The following is a 17411-nucleotide window of genomic DNA, read 5'->3' as shown; positions in this document are numbered from 1 at the left end:
TACATGTGAGAAGGAGGATTGCTGAGGAGTATAAGAATACGTGTATACAGTCTACCGTGAAGTATGGTGGAGGACCTGTTCAGGTTTGGGGATGTATTTCTGCTACTAGCATTGGTGATTTTATGAGTATTGACGGAACCATGAATGCTGACAAGTACCAGCAGATCCTAATCAACCATGGTACACCAACAGCAAGGAGGCTAATTAGTGACAACTTTGTTTTCCAGCTCAAAACAACGACCCCAAACACACAGCAAATGATGTTAAAACATATTTACAAAGAAATACAGAATTATAAACTCCACAACTAATACAATCCTTTCAAGAAAGGAAAATGAAAAACAACCAAAATCAAAAGATGAATTATGGGAAACATTGCACAAAGCATGAAACAACCTACCAATGGAATTTCTGCAGAAATTACAAGAAAGCATTCCAAAACGGATATCTGCTGCTTCACATGAAAAGCTGAGAATACACAACTGTAACTGTTTTGAGGCCCAGAAACGGGACAAATCCTCCGGAGATTTCTCATACGGCAGTTTTGCATTGCTCACATTTACACTGGTGTGCCACGAGGCAAGGGACCAAAGCAGCCATTTAACCATTAATGTCCAACAAACGGCCGCTGAAGTAATAATAGCAACTCAATAGGGGTGCTGCTTTTACATCTCACATCGCTTTAGGCTTGGTAATGACGCCATCCGGGTAGCGCTTCTTGAAGCGAGCCACTACCTCTGGGTCCAAAAGGTGGATGCCATCCAGCTGGTTTCCAAGCGTGATCCTGCCCAGGAAAATGTTTGAGACGGACAAAAGGGAGGAAAAAGGCAGAAAATTTAACCTCCCCTGTTGAAGCTCAACTACAGATAAGTTCACTATGGTTGTAAAGGTTTAAATTGGATCGGAAATTAAAAACAGCACTGTATATGACATGCCCGAGATATAGATCTGGATCAACCCAGAATATTTAATCACCAAACCCATTATTAAAGTTACCGTGACATACCAAAAGGTTCATGCTAGGGTTAAGATTGTCTGAGGATGCAAAGGGGGAAGGAAAGCCAAGGTAGCAAATGGGAATTTGAGGACTATTAATTATTTTCACTCTTCTACAAAATATCAGATTAACCCATTGGGCTCTGCTCTTCTGGGTAAAATATGGCACATTGAAACTCGTAACTTAATCCCTTCATCACCCGCCATGAGACAAACAACTAACCAGTGCACATTTCACAAGCGTCAGAGAAATCATGACAACATTATGAGAAACGCAAGGTACAGTCACGTGAAAAAGTAAGTAAACCCCATGCAAAGTTTTGACTTTATCAACATATTTCAATATACAGCTATTTAATCTTCATTTCAACAATATTGATAGATAAAGGTGATATAATATAAGAAATATCATGAAACATTTACATTTTGTAGTCCATCGTATAATTTAAATAAACATAAATGCAAATTTTGCATGTGGAAAAAGTAAGTACACCCTTGGCTCTAATAGGTGGTATTGCCCCCTTTGGCAGAAACAACCTCAAGTAGGCGTTTCTTATAACTGTCTACAAGTCTCTGACATCGACTGGGAGAAATTTTTGCCCACTCCTCCATGTAGAATTCTTTCAGCTGTGCGATATTTGAGGGGTTTCTTGCATGCACAGCTCGTTTCAAATCCCCCCACATCTCGATGGGATTTAGATCCGGGCTTTGACTTGGCCATTCCAGAACCCTCCATTTCTTTCTTTTCAGCCATTCCTTGGTGGATTTACTGGTATGTTTAGGGTCATTGTCATGTTGCAAGGTCCACCTTCGGTTGAGCTTAAACTTTCCGACAGATGGCCTCACATTATCCTCAAGCACCCTCTGGTACAATGAAGAATTCATAGTGGATTATATGATGGTGAGCTGCCCAGGCCCTGATGCAGCAAAGCTGCCCCAAACCATAATATTTCCACCACCATGCTTTACAGTTGGTATCAGGTTCTTGTGGTCAAATGCTATCTTTGGTTTTCGCCAAACATGTCTTCTGGTACTGTGGCCAAATAGCTCTACCTTTGACTCATCTGTCCAGAGCACATTGTTCCAGAAGTGCCGGTCTTTGCCTAGGTGTTAATTGGCAAACTTTAGTCTTGCCCTGATGTTCTTTCTGGACAGCAAAGGTTTCCTCCTGGCACACCTCCCATGTAGATCAAATTTGTGCAGCCTCTTTCTAATGGTAGACTCGTGCACTTTGACATCAACAGTGGCAAGAGCTACCTGTAGGTCCCGTGATGACATTCTGGGGTTCTTGGAGACTTCTTTCAGCATCTTGCGGTCTGCTCTCGGGCTGAATTTGCTGGGGCGGCCTGGCCTGAACAAGTTGGCAGTTCTTTGGAATCTTCTCCACTTGTCGCTGATCTTCCGGACAGTTGAATGATTGATTTCAAATTGTTTGGAGATCTTTTTAAATCCCTTCCCAGACTCGTAGGCATCTATAACCTTCTTTCTGAAGGCCTCAGAGAGCTCTTTTGATGTAGGCATGGTGACGCCGCACACTTCAGCAACAAAGAGCAAACCAAACGAAATGTCTGAGGTTTAAAAAAGACAGGTTCCTCCAAGATCCTCTCTAACGATGTTCTAATTATTTGCACCTGAGCTGGTGCACCTGATTCTAATTTAAGGTATTCGAAGTAGTGATAAATGTAGGGGTGTACTTACTTTTTCCACATGCGAAATTTGCATTTATGTTTATTTAAATTATACAATGGACTACAAAATGTAAATGTTTCATGATATTTGTTATATTATATCACCTTTATCTATCAATATTGTTGAAATGAAGATGAAATAGCTGTATGTTGAAATATGTTGAAAAAGTCAAAACTTTACGTGGGGTGTACTTACTTTTTCACGTGACTGTATACATGAACATTGGCATGTCATGCGGCTGACATGTATTTTATCGTTCAATAAAGCAGATCGTCTCTGTCATGAAGCCCCACTGTACTGTCATCGATTTTACTAGCATTGAGGATTCTCAAGAGAAAACCACCTTCATCACGTGCTTCATGTGTGCTGATCTGAAACCACCAGAAATTATGCCATATACCGTTTACTCCAATTCTGAGGTGGTTTATAATCGAGATTTTTCTCCACAACACAGTTTTGACATCATTTAAGCAAATTAAAGATGTGATATCTCTCATGTTGGTCACATTCATAATCTAATTGTGCAGGATTCTTCAGCCTTCACATCAGTTGGGTTTTGATAATACAGTACAATGTTTCGCTACCAGACATCCTCTGACCCTCATCTCTGTCTCAAAGTAATCCCCCATCTCTGTCATTTTTTATGAGTGATTGTTGGGCAGTGTATTGGTTCAGCGCATGGTTAGTGTATGTATAATTACAATTCAATATGGAACAAAGTGTTTATTGTTGGCCCCTTTCCCCACCACCCACGCACTGGGAGATAGGGTTTTGCAAGTGTGTGTGTTTGTGTGTGTGTGTGTGTGTGTGTGTGTGTGGGTGCGCAGGCTGTACCTTTTTTTTTCTTTACCATTTGGGCTTTTGTCATCATATCCTCAAAATAAAGGTTTGTTGAAAATTTGGAGAAAATAATTAGAAATTGCATCAAAATGTGAAAGGGCAAAGTCATAGTGACTATAAATAGCCCTTATTAGCCCCACCACAGCGCGCAAAGCACGAGACGCCTCGGTTTTTACATCGCTTCCGTGATTATTTTTCTACCATTGAGCTTTAGGGTGTGTTCAGGCCATAACTTTTTAACCAATTGAGCTTTTGCCATAAAATCTTCAACAAAGCTTTGCTTCATTATGAAAAGATGGAGAACACAAATTAATTAAACGTACAAATTTTTTTTACTGTCGTTCTTGTTAAGTTTACTTTGAGTACAAAGAGGACATGGATGGATTTTGCATTTTGTGATGCTTTCTCAAATGACGAGAATGTTTTTTTTATGTAAGATGTAAATTGCAAAAGTTCAGTGGAGTAAAAAGGTGACAGGTATACACATACACAACACACACACACACACACACACACACACACACACACACACACACACACACACACACACACACACACACACACACACACACACACACACACACACACACACACATAGTCACGTGAAAAAGTAAGTACACCCCATGTAAACTTTTGACTTTTTCAACATATTTCAAGATACAGCTATTTGATCTTCATTTCAACAATATTGATGGATAAAGGTGATATAATACAACAAATATCATGAAACATTTACATTTTGTAGTCCATTGTATAATTTAAATAAACGTAAATGCAAATTTCGCATGTGGAAAAAGTAAGTATACCCTTGGCTCTAAAACGTGGTATTGCCCCCTTTGGCAGAAACAACCTCAAGTAGGTGTTTCTTACAACTGTCTACCAGTCTCTGACATCGATTGGGAGAAATTTTTGCCCACTCCTCCATGCAGAATTCTTTCAGCTGTGCGACGTTTGAGGGGTTTCTTGCCTGCACACCTTGACCAATAACCCTGATCAATTCCACCCCGCAAAAGAGCGTTACAAGTACCAGGACCAGAGACGGCCAGCTTAACAGGCCAAGGGAATTAACCCCCCCCCCCCCCTTGATAAGGGGGGTGCCGTCTCTGAGATCCGTAACAATATTATATTATACCAGGGATACACTACATGACCAAAAGTATGCGGACACCCCTTCTAATTAGTTAATTCGGCTGTTTCAGCCACACCTATTGCTGACAGGTATATATAATCAACACACATCATGCAATCTCCATAAACAAACATTGGCAGTAGATTGGGCCGAACTGAAGAGCTCAGTGACTTTCAACATGGCAACGTCATAGGATGCCACCTTTCCAACAAGTCAGTTCATCAAATGTGTGCCCTGCTGGAGCTTCCCCGGTCAACTGTAAGTGCTGTTATTACCTTCGCAAAAGCGGAGGTTATGTTTTGATCGCTGTGTATTTATTTGTATGTCTGTGTGTGTGTGTGTGTGTATGTTATTCGCATAACTCAAAAAGTATTCAACCGAATTGCATGAAATTTGGTGGGATGATTGGTTATTATACGGGACACATTTGATTAGATTTTGGGAGCAATCGGGTCAAAGGTCAAGGTCAAGGTCAGGAAAAGGTCAAAATCGTATTTTTACCATAGCGCGGTCAATTTTTATCCAATTGGCATGCAACTAATGCCAAAATGTTCAGAATTCAATGCCCGATCTTGTGATATACGACATGACCCAGTGAAGACATTACCCTTGTTAGCGGTTGGGGGTCAAAGGTCAGGGGGGTCACGACCTTGCAAAATGTGCGTTTTTTGTCATAACTCGGTCAATTCTTATCCGATTTGCATGAAATCAGCACCAAACTGTTCACTGTTCTGTTCCCTACACTCCCATGCCAAGTACAGAACAGTAGCTGCGGCGAAGGTATGCGCTCTACCGAGTGCCCGTTCTAGTTGTGAAGTGGAAAGGTCTAGGAGCAACAACAGCTCAGCTGCGAAGTGGTAGGCCACACAAGCTCGCAGAACGCGACCACAGAGTGCTGAAGCGTGTAAAAATCGTCTGTCCTCAATTGCAACACACACTACCGAGTTCCAAACTGCCTCTGGAAGCAACGTCGGCACAACAACTGTTCGTCGGGAGCTTCATGAAATGGGTTTCCATGGCCGAGCAGCCGCACACAAGCCTAAGATCACCATGCGCAATGCCAAGCATCGGCTGGAGTGGTGTAATGCTCGCCGTCATTGGACTCTGGAGCTGTGGAAACGCGTTCTCTGGAGTGATGAATCACACTTCACCATCTGGCAGTACGACAGACAGTAAAGTTTGGTGGAGGAGGAATAATGGTCTGGGGCTGTTTTTGATGGTTCCGGCTAGGCCCCTTAGTTCCAGTGAAAGGAAATCTTAACGCTACAGCATACAATGCCATTCTGGACGATTGTGTGACTCCAACCTTGTGGAAACAGTTTGGGGAAGGCCCTTTCCTGTTTCAGCATGACAATGCCCCCGTGCACAAAGTGAGGTCCACACAAAAATGGTTTGGCGAGATCGGTGTGGAGCAACTTGACTGGCTTGCACAGAGCCCTGACCTCAACCCCATCGAACACCTTTGGGATGAATTGGAATGCCGACTGCGAACCAGGCCTAATGGCCCAACATCAGTGCCCGACTTCACTCATGCTCTTGTGGCTGTGTGGAAGCAAATCTGCACAGCAATGGTCCAACATCTAGTGGAAAGCCTTCCCAGAAGAGTGGAGGCTGTTATAGCAAAGGGGTGGACCAACTTAATATTAATGCCCATGATTTTGGAATGAGATGTTCGCCGAGCACATATGGGTGTGATGATCGTGTGTCTACATACTTTTGGCCATGTATTGTGTGTGTATATATCTATATATATATATATGTATATATATATATCTATATATATATATATATATATATATATATATATATATATATATATATATATATATATACACAGACTTGGCATTTAATATGGAATATTTTTTTTGTGGGGGTGAACTTACTTTTCAAGATGACTTAGAACCAAAAGTTCATTGGAATTATGTTGAAATTATTCTAGATTTTGTTAATGTGACCTTTAAAAGAAACAAAAACCACAATTGACATTTCGAAGCAAATAAATTCATCCTTGAAAGTGATGTAAACTGATATCGAACTCAATTCACGGACAGTACTGTGTTAAACTTCTGTACATTTTCCAGAAGTATCTCTTTATTTTGCACATTAGCCAAAAAAAATTTCAACAAAAACAAAAGCTAAATTATGACTGGGATTACGGACAGTAAAATTACAGTTCAGTACTTCGTGTAACCCCCACGGGCATTCAGGAGAGCACGTACACGTTGAGGCATGCTGTTCACGAGATTTGCCAAGGTTTGGACAGGAATCGCTTGCCATGCAGTGACAATAACCTGCTGCAATTCACGCACAGAGGTCGGTTGCTGGTCCAAGTTGTCGATTTGACGCGTTAATTCTGCCCACAAGTTCTCTCTCGGATTCATATCCGGGGACATGGCAGGGCACTCCATATGCTCTACACCACGGTCAGCAAGAAAGTGTTGGATCATGCGAGCATGATGAGGCCGTGCATTGTCATCTTGGAAGACAAGGCTTCCTCAATAGGCTGCACGAGCAAATGGAAGCAATGTTTCTTTCAGAATGACCCTGTACTTGAACTGGTTCAGGTTTCCATTCAGAACAACCAGGTCAGTTTTGCCCCCTGCATGAAAAGCAGCCCAAACGGTCACCCCACCACCTCCAGCTTGGACTCTTGGCACAAAACAATATTTGTTGTAGGCTTCATGCACTTGTCTGCGCACTCGGACGCGGCCATCTTGACGATAGACCAGAAATCTAGACTCGTCACTGAAGATCACGTGATTCCAGTGTCCTGGCTGCCATTGACGGTGCTCTCTGGCCCACTGCAATCGGCGCTGGCGGTGTTGTCTGATCAGGTGTGGCTTTCTCAGGGGACGCCTGGCACGATAGCCTGCTTGAACCAGTCGTTGGTTGACTAGCCTTCTGGATACAGGCACATTTGTCAGTTGCTGCCACTCAGCCCTAAGCCGATTAGCTGACTTGGTACGGCCATTGCGGACTATCCGGTGCAGCTGGCGATCATCCCTCCTTGTGGTTCTGCAGGGACATCCTGGCCTCGGTATTGGAGTAGGGACACCCCTCTGAGCATTTCGTTTCAGGATCTTTGACACCTGACCTTGAATGATGCCATACTGCTGAGCAATAGCACGCTGTTTCATGCCGTAATTTCGTAAAGCCACCACTCCATGACAAACAGCATTGTCGACTTGACGGACCATCTCCAGATGAAGCGGCAATAACTTTTGGAGATGTGCAGCAGTTGTTTTCCACTAATACAGAACGCAACAACCCTTGTATACCCGACTGTGAAGCCAATCATCAAATGCACCTGTCCGTACATTTTGCCATGACACCTGTGATATAATCCTGTTGTTGACTTCTTGCTGCGACAGACAATCAGTGACATGGTTCTTTTAACAAATAAATCACCAAAGTGTAAAAGAAACTCACCAGATTGATAGACTGAGTTCAGAAAGTAAACCCAAGTCAAGAACAAAAAAATATTCCATATTAAATGCCGTCTGTGTATATACAGTAATCCCTCGCTATATCGCGCTTCACTTTTCGCGGCTTCGGTACATCGCGGGTTTTTCTCGCTAGTATATGTAAAATTATATATCGGATTTTTCATTATATCGCGGGATTCTGCGGCCTATAGGTATTTTTATTTTTTTAGATTTTAATTATTTTTGCGGTAAAATAAGCATTTTCTAGCCTAAAAAATTAATAATAAATATAAAAAAATATATAACACATTCATTAAAACCTATATTAAAAGAATATTACAGTAAATCGAAATAAAATACGCATTATAAATGAGTAGACAAAGAATCGCACATTTTGAAAGTCCCGTATTCTGGGGGTAATTAACTTGTCCATGATTCTGGGGGTAATTAACCCATCCGTAAGGAGGGTTCTTGGACGGTTCTTCGCTACTTTAAGTAATTTGCAAGGTTGATGCCAAACTGTGTCCTGCAGTTTAATGATCAATATGGTTTTAAGAGTCATCATACTTTGGGTAACCTCTAATTTACAATAACTTATGTTTACAACTTAGACACACATGATCATGATGACGATTTCGATGATGTTGTCTAAAGCTGCAATTAAATTAAGTCGCTGAGTAACATGAATGACCGAGGTTGTGGAGGATGGGATTTTTCGGTCATTACCTTTTGATACAGATGAGATATCTGCTTCATCATTGCATCAGATCAGGAATAACCACCCTCCTCACCTCCTCTCCACCCCCCCACTGCTTCCTACAAATTAACCATCAGGAAGCTGCTGCATATGCAAGAGGAAGCTAATGCATTTCTTATTAATTTTCAAAATTAATCATCATCTCTATTTTGAATAGCTCATGAAGACTTCTGTTGTGGCGGACACAAAAGCCCACTGGCGTGGTGACATCATTCCACGCACCGAGTGGGCGGTGGCCACGCCCGAGGGGTAGGCGTGGCCTCATGATATACCCCGGGCGACCAGCCCGGAGGAGTTGAGTGTTACAGTGTAGTCTTACAATAAAGACGTTTATATGTTACCGTTTGTCCGCTTCCTCCTTGCTCACAAGCAGCGCGCGTAACGCCGCGCTTTACTGGTGACCCTCGACGTTGGATCTGCCGGAGCGATCCTTCCACACGCGACGCCATCGCCATGGCCGCCTTCGTCAAACTTCCGGAATTTTGGGAGGCTCAGGCCGAAGTCTGGTTCGTCCAGGCCGAAGCCCAATTTCAGCTTCGGCACCTCACCGGCGATGACACGCGCTACTGCCACGTCGTCGCCTCCCTCGGGCCCGGCACGGCCGCTCGAGTTGTGTCCGTCCTTCGCCACCCACCGGACGGCCACAAGTACGAGGCACTCAAGCGGCTACTCCTAGCCACGTTCAGCCTCACGGACGACGCACGGGCCGACCGCCTCCTGGATCTCCCCGAGCTCGGTGAGACGCGCCCGTCGGTCCGAATGGACCATATGCTGTCACTGTTGGGCGACGAAGCCCCCGGTTCGCTATTCCGGGCGCTTTTCCGTCGCCAACTTCCAGCGCAGGTTCGCCTCGCGTTGGCCGGGACCGGGCTAACGGAACCCCGAGCATTGGCGGCCGAGGCGGACAAGTACTTCGCCGCTTCGGACACGCGGGCGAGCGTTGGCGTGGCCGTCACGGCCTTCGACGCTGATGTTCCACAGCATCATCTTCTACAGCACGCTGATGTTCCACAGCATCATCTTCTACAGCACGCTGATGTTCCACAGCATCATCTTCTACAGCACGCTGATGTTCCACAGCATCATCTTCTACAGCACGCTGTGGTTCAGCAGCATGCTGATACGCACCTCGTGAACGCCGCCACGCCCCGCCCACCGCCGCGGCGAAAACCGCCACCACGGGGAAACCCGTCGACTCCACCGGCCTGGCGGAGCCAGCCGCACTCCTCCAGCTCCACCACCTGGTGCTGGTTCCACGCCAAGTTCGGCCACGAAGCTCGGCGGTGTCATTCGCCGTGCTCCTTCAACGGGTCGGGAAACGCCCGGGCCGGCGCTCAATTGTGGCGATGAGCGCCGGCCGTTCGAGCAGCCTGCTGTTCATAACGGACACCTTCTCCGGGCGCCGTTACCTGTGCGACACGGGAGCACAGGTGAGTGTCATTCCCGCCGGCACGTCAGACAAGCACGCCGCGGGTGGGGGCCCCGCGCTGCTTGCCGCGAACGGGACGCCCATCCGTACGTACGGAAAACGCTGCCTCTCTCTGCGGTTTGGAGGGCAGGTTTTCCGATGGACGTTCGTCACCGCCGACGTGCCCATGGCACTGCTTGGCGCGGACTTCCTGTGCGCTAATGGGCTCCTGGTCGACGTCAAGCGCAGACGGCTTGTCCAGGCCGAGACGTTCAGCTCGCTCGCATGTGCGTTGCCCAGCTCAACGAGCGGCTTGCCAAGCGGCTTGCCGAACGATTCGGTTCCGGCCACGTTGGTCTGTACGCTTCCGGCAGCGGACGCATTCACCCGCCTCCTCGCCGGCTTCCCGGCCCTCACGCGGCCCACCTTCTCGGCGGGGGCCGTCAAGCACGGGGTGGCCCATCACATCCCCACCGTCGGGCCACCGGTCTACGCCCGGGCACGCCGCCTCGAGCCGACGAAGCTGGCGGTGGCAAAAGCGGAGTTCGCTACCCTGGAGCGACTCGGCATCGTTCGGCGCTCAGAGAGCGCTTGGGCGTCGCCGCTGCACATCGTGCCGAAGCCCGGCGGGGGATGGCGACCGTGCGGGGACTATCGCCGTCTCAATGACGCCACGACTCCCGACCGCTACCCCGTCCCCCACATTCAGGACTTTTCCGCCCGTTTGGCGGGCAGGTCCTTCTTCTCGAAGGTGGACCTCATACGCGGCTACCATCAGGTCCCCGTCAGGCCGGAGGACGTCCCGAAGACGGCGGTCATCACGCCATTCGGACTCTTCGAGTTCCTGCGCATGCCCTTCGGTCTGAAGAATGCGGCTCAGGCGTTCCAGCGACTGATGGACAGCGTCCTGCGTGACTTGGATTTTGTCTACGTCTACCTGGACGATATCCTCGTCGCCAGCGCGTCCCGCGAAGAGCACCTACGCCACCTCCGCACGCTCTTCGAACGCCTGGGCCAGCATGGCCTGATTGTGAACCCCGCAAAGTGCCGGTTCGGCGCCGCCACAATCGATTTTCTGGGGCACCGTGTCACCAGGCACGGCGCCGTCCCCCTGCCGGCCAAGGTGGAGGCGGTGAAGGGGTTTCCGCGCCCCCGCACGATCAGAGGGCTGCAGGAGTTCCTGGGCATGGTGAACTTTTACCATCGGTTCCTGCCCCGTATCGCCCAGCTCCTGCGCCCCCTGCACGAAGCTCTCCGAGGTAAGCCGGGCAAAGGCGACGTTACCTGGACCGAGCAGATGGACACGGCGTTCACGGGCGTGAAGCTCGCCTTGGCTAACGCCACCATGCTCGCGCACCCGGCGCCCGATGCACCGATCGCCCTCACCACCGATGCCTCGGACTACGCGGTGGGCGCGGTGCACGAGCAATGGGTGCGTGGAGCTTGGCAACCGCTGGCGTTCTTTAGCCGGCAGCTTCGCCCGCCCGAACGCCGTTACAGTACCTTCGACCGCGAGTTGCTCGGACCTCACTTGGCGGTCAGGCACTTCCGCCATCTGCTCGAGGGCCGGGCGTTCACTGCCTTCGTCGACCACAAGCCGCTGATCTTCGCGATGGGCAAGGTCACCGAGCCGTGGTCGGCCCGGCAGCAGCGTCACCTCTCGGCCGTGTCCGAGTACACGACGGACATCCAGCACGTCGCGGGGAAGGACAACCCGGTGGCGGATTGCCTTTCCCGGGCCGTCGCCCACGCAGTCCACCTCGGCATCGACTATGCCCGGATGGCAGCGGACCAGGCCGCTGACCCCGACGACCAGGCCTTGCGGACCGCCGTCACGGGCCTCCGCGTCACCGAGGTGCCGTTCGACGGCGCGGGCGCGGCTCTCTTGTGCGACGTCTCCCTCGGGCGTCCTCGCCCCATTGTGCCCGCGGGCTGGCAGCGCCAGGTGTTTGACGCCATCCACGGCCTGTCCCACCCGGGCGCGAGGGCCTCCCAAAGGCTGATCGCCGACAAGTTCGTCTGGCATGGCCTCCGGAAGGCCGTCCGCGGCTGGGCCAGGACGTGCCTCGCGTGTCAGCGCGCCAAGGTGCACCGGCACACCCAGGCCCCGTTGGCCCCGTTCACGGTGCCGGAACGCCGGTTTGACCACGTCCACGTGGACCTGGTGGGACCTCTGCCCCCCTCGCGGGGTTTCACCTACGTCCTCACCATGGTGGACCGCACCACCCGGTGGCCGGAGGCCGTGCCCTTGGCGTCGACAACGGCGGCCGATGTCGCGCAGGCTTTCATCGCCACCTGGGTCGCCCGGTTCGGCGCCCCCTCAGACATCTCATCCGACCGCGGCCCCCAGTTCACCTCGGAGCTCTGGGGGGCGGTTGCGCAAGGGCTCGGGGTCCGGCTGCACCGAACCACGGCCTACCACCCCCAGGCTAACGGCCTGTGTGAGCGATTTCACCGCTCATTGAAGGCCGCGCTCCGGGCCACCCTCCGCGACGGCGGCTGGGTCGACAGGCTCCCCTGGGTCCTGCTGGGCCTCCGGACGGCGCCCAAGGAGGACCTGCGCGCATCCGCGGTGGAGTTGGTCTTCGGGCAACCGCTGCGGGTGCCGGGCGAGTTCCTCCCCGACTCCACGGCACCATGGTCCGCGGCACAGCAGCGCTCCGCTCTGCAAGAGACCGCCCAGAGGTTCGCCCCGGTGCCAACGGCATGCCACGGGCACCCACCGACGCACGTCGCCCCGGAGCTTCGCACGGCGGAGTACGTCTTCGTCCGCCACGATGCCCATCGGACACCACTGCGGCCCCCGTACGACGGGCCTTTCCGCGTGCTGGAGACCGGGGCGAAGCACTTCACCCTGGACATCGGCGGTACTCCTGACCGCGTTTCGGTTGACCGCCTCAAGCCGGCCCACCTCGATGTGGACCATCCACCGCCAGTGGCCCGACCCCCACGTCGGGGCCGCCCTCCTGCGGGCGGACCCCCGGCACCGCCCAGCCCCGCCGCCACGGCGCCCCCCGGTCCTGCACCCATCCCAGGGGCAGCCAGGGGCATCCCACCTGGTATCCCTGCACCCCGGACGCCGCCGATCGCCAGGGGGCGCTTCGGCCGGGTCATTCGTCTGCCCCGCAAACTGGCCCTCCAGGTGCGCGGGAATTCTGGGGGGGCGCGTGTGGCGGACACAAAAGCCCACTGGCGTGGTGACATCATTCCACGCACCGAGTGGGCGGTGGCCACGCCCGAGGGGTAGGCGTGGCCTCATGATATACCCCGGGCGACCAGCCCGGAGGAGTTGAGTGTTACAGTGTAGTCTTACAATAAAGACGTTTATATGTTACCGCTTGTCCGCTTCCTCCTTGCTCACAAGCAGCGCGCGTAACGCCGCGCTTTACTGTATGCTTAGGCCTCAGGTTTGATTAAAGGCTCTTTTGTCAATTATTGCCTTTTGCTTTCAAAAACACAATTTGCGTCAATGTAAATACTTTGTTGTACTGTACTTGTGTAGTTCCATGATCATATGTGTATGTTTGTTTGTTAATTAATTGCAATTATAAAAGAACTTGCATCAATGTACTGTACAGCTATATATACACGTACAAATATTTTTCTAATACGTAAGGACTAAGGATGGGTCTCAAAAGTGTGTTTAAGAGTGTAGAAAGGGTTCATAAGAGCGTGGGAAAGGTTTATAAGAGTATGGGTAGGGTTTTTAAAGGATTAAAATATATAAAAATAATAAAATTAATATATGGTTTCTACTTCGCGGATTTTCACCTATCGCGGGGGGTTCTGGAACGTAACCCCCGCGATAAACGAGGGATGACTGTATATATATATATACAGTGGTACCTCGGCTTACGAGTGCCCCAACGTACGAGTTTTTCGGGATACGAGCCGTCGCTCGGGCGGTTTGTTGCTTTGGGATACGAGCCGAGATCCGATGTACGAGCTCAAAAAATTTATTTTTTTGAATTTTCCGGTTGTGGCTTCCGGTTCCGGTCACGCGGTTATCTTGCCGTGAAAGCATCTCTGCTTGGATATAAAACACGCAATCGTCGAAATACATGAGCGAGGAATCTCCTTGCTCCAGCCGGTGACGTCATCGGCGGGGATCCCCGCCTCCAGAGTGGCTGGTCACGTGACCGCCAAAGCGTGTCGCGCGTGCGGGTATAATGAGCTACACCTGTGGATCACGTGACCACGGAAGCACGCCTCGCTTGAGAGGCGTGGCTTTCGGTTTGCGTTTTGCTTTATAAGGCGCGATAAATGGGCTTTTGAGTGTTAGCGGTTCATGGCGTTGACGGTTCATGGCGGTTCATGGCGGTTGGCGGTTGGCGGTTGACGGTTCATGACGGTTCATGACGGTTCATGGCGTTGACGGTCAAAAACCCATTACATCAATTTTACCAGGCACTGTACAGTAAGTACAGTGGACACCAAATGCACGGTGGAAGGCTAGAAGTAGAAGATCGTCCAAGACAAGTGAGAATAAGCCATACTTTGGAGGAGATGACGTCATTCGCTGATCCGATAACCAAAGATGTGGTATAAAAAACCAGGTGAGCTAACAATGCAGCAATGAAGGAATTCGGCCAAGGCACCGGCACACAACGACCTACCTACATCGAAAGACTCAATGCCAATGGTGACAGAAGCCAAGACGGCCGGCTTAAACACCGCCGAAAGACCACGGTGTACCAACTTACGATGCAGAACATCTTGCACTTAATATGATGACAACAGGTGCCATCCTCTGACGTACCATTACAGGTACAGGTACAGTACACGTGAGCACAGAGCAAAAGTTCACTGAAACCGAGATTAAGAAAAAAGAAAAAACACCTCGTGGTCCGTGCTCGATATCCGAGTTTCAATCTTTTCAAACACATGATGCTCTCGGTCACGGTATCTCCTGCGAGCTGCTTCTCCTTCAACCACACAAACAACAACTTCTCCATATCTTCATGGATAGAGGTCCGGAGCTTTGAAATAATCGTAACGCCCTTGGCTGGCGTTATAGCCTTTATGGACTCCTTCTGCTTCAAAATCGTACATATCGTAGAAGGAGTACGATCGTACTGCCTCGCCAAGTCGACAACACGCACACCTCACCTGGCATGCTCTTCTCCTCTGCTTAATAAAACCAGTTTATTTCTTTACATTCTCTTGTATTATGTACAGTATATACGAGGTCGTGCTTGTTTATACATTATTTGTTATTTATAAAGTACATTTTTGTTATTTAAAAGCACCTAACAAAAAAAATTGGTGTTTTTTTTTTGAGGCTGGAACGGATTAATAGCATTTCAATGCATTTGAATGGGAAAATTTGCTTTGACTTACGAGCGATTTGGCTTACGAGCTCCGTCACGGAACGGATTAAACTCGTAAGCCGAGGTACCACTGTATATATATATATATATATATATATATATATATATATATATATATATATATATATATATATATATATATATATACACATATATATATATATATATATACAGTATATATATATATATATATATATATATATATATATATATATATATATATATATATATATATATATGTATATATATATATATATATATATATATATAAATATATATATATATATATATACAGTGAAACCTTGACTTACGAGTTTAATTCGTTCTGTGACCGAGCTCGCAACTCAATTTGCTCGTTTCTCAAATTAAATTTCCCCATTAAAATGAATTGAAATGCTATTAATCCGTTCCAGCCCCCCAAAAACCACACCAATTTTTTTTGAAATATACAGTATATATAAAAATATCTCACGCTTTATATTTCACCTGTATGCAGCATCCAAGTTGGCAGGATGGCCTGGACTGGAGGTACGCACACTTGACTCTAAACTGTCCAGCCTGGGTTTGAATCCCGACCCAGCTATAACCTGTCATGTCGGTGTTTCACAGGCAGGGTGATTCATCAATGTGTGTGCCGCTAAACTGGGCGCCCCGTTTGCGTCCCATTAGTTGTTGGATGTTAAGGATCTGGGTCGTGTTCTGGGCCCTGTGCTATTTCTGGTCTTCATCAATGACCTCATCGAAATGAGGATCTGTGTAGTGTTCTGGTAGTGTTCTGGGCCCTGTGCTATTTCTGGTCTTCATCAATGACCTCATCGAAATGACCTCATCAATGACCCATCGAAAACCTTGATATTTTCTACCCCCGGTAATTCACCCCAGAGTCCTTGCAGTGTTCATATGTTTTATTCCTCTCCCACCTCCCCCCAAGTCCTCCCGATGTCCCTGCTCTCAAATGTTGTGTTTGTGTCCTTCCCCCTCTCTCCCGATCTTGTCTGCCGCTCCCCTTGTTTTTTGTGTGTCGGTTTGTCTTTTTGTGTGATTAATGTTTGCTCTTTCACGAGCCTCGATCTTGTATACAAAAAAAAAAAAAAAAAAAAAATCTCACCGTGTCTTCCACAAAGAGAAGACGAGCTATCGCCGGCACTCTGAACAAGTTGTGGCCTGGCATGCTCTTCTCCTCTGCCGTTATATACGTCCTCGGCATCTTTTTCCAGAAGAGCCCTGTTTCGTCACAGTTGAAGATTTGCTGGGGATGTATCCTTTGGCTTCTATCAGTTCGGCAAAAGTTATAATAAAATCTTCAGCTGCCTTCACATCCGAGCTTGCTGACTCACCATGCCTGACGACGGAGTGAATGCTGGTCCTCTTCTTAAAATTATCAAACCATCCCCAACTGGCTTTGAATGACTCTTCCGATGCCTCGTCCGTTGATGTTCCCGCCGTCTGCTGCACCAAATCCCCGTAAATGTCTCGTGCCTTCTCACAGATGACGCTCTCGGTCACGGTATCTCCTGCGAGCTGCTTCTCCGTCAACCACACAAACAACAACTTCTCCATCTCTTCATGGACAGAGGTCCGGAGCTTTGAAATAATCGTAACGCCCTTGGCTGGCGTTATAGCCTTTATCGACTCCTTCTGCTTCAAAATCGTACATATCGTAGAAGTACTACGATCGTACTGCCTCGCCAAGTCGACAACACGCACACCTCGCTCATGTTTTTCGACGATTGCGTGTTTTATATCCAAGCACATCCTTTTCTTCTTCTCAGCACTGCCCTTGGCACTCAATTTCTTAGGACCCATGGTTAAAACGAAGAAATTTTCCAAAATAACC

At 48.6% G+C, this 17411-nt stretch overlaps 1 protein-coding gene across 2 annotated transcripts in view; it reads right to left on the bottom strand.

Moving 5' to 3' along the window:
* Positions 1-201: 201 nt before the first annotated feature.
* Positions 202-17411, bottom strand: part of METTL3 (methyltransferase 3, N6-adenosine-methyltransferase complex catalytic subunit) — a 54178-nt gene continuing 36968 nt past the window's right edge. For both annotated transcript variants that reach the window (XM_068131244.2, XM_078787009.1), the window contains exon 12: positions 202-784. In XM_068131244.2, coding sequence (XP_067987345.2) covers positions 673-784 — 112 coding nt within the window. In that variant the 3' untranslated portion in view covers positions 202-672. The remainder of the gene's footprint in view (positions 785-17411) is intronic.

The sequence above is a fragment of the Myxine glutinosa genome, chromosome 11 (genome assembly GCF_964187855.1).
Source record: "Myxine glutinosa chromosome 11, kmMyxGlut1.1, whole genome shotgun sequence".
NCBI lineage: Eukaryota > Metazoa > Chordata > Myxini > Myxiniformes > Myxinidae > Myxine > Myxine glutinosa.
This window is presented reverse-complemented; position numbering and strand designations above follow the sequence as displayed.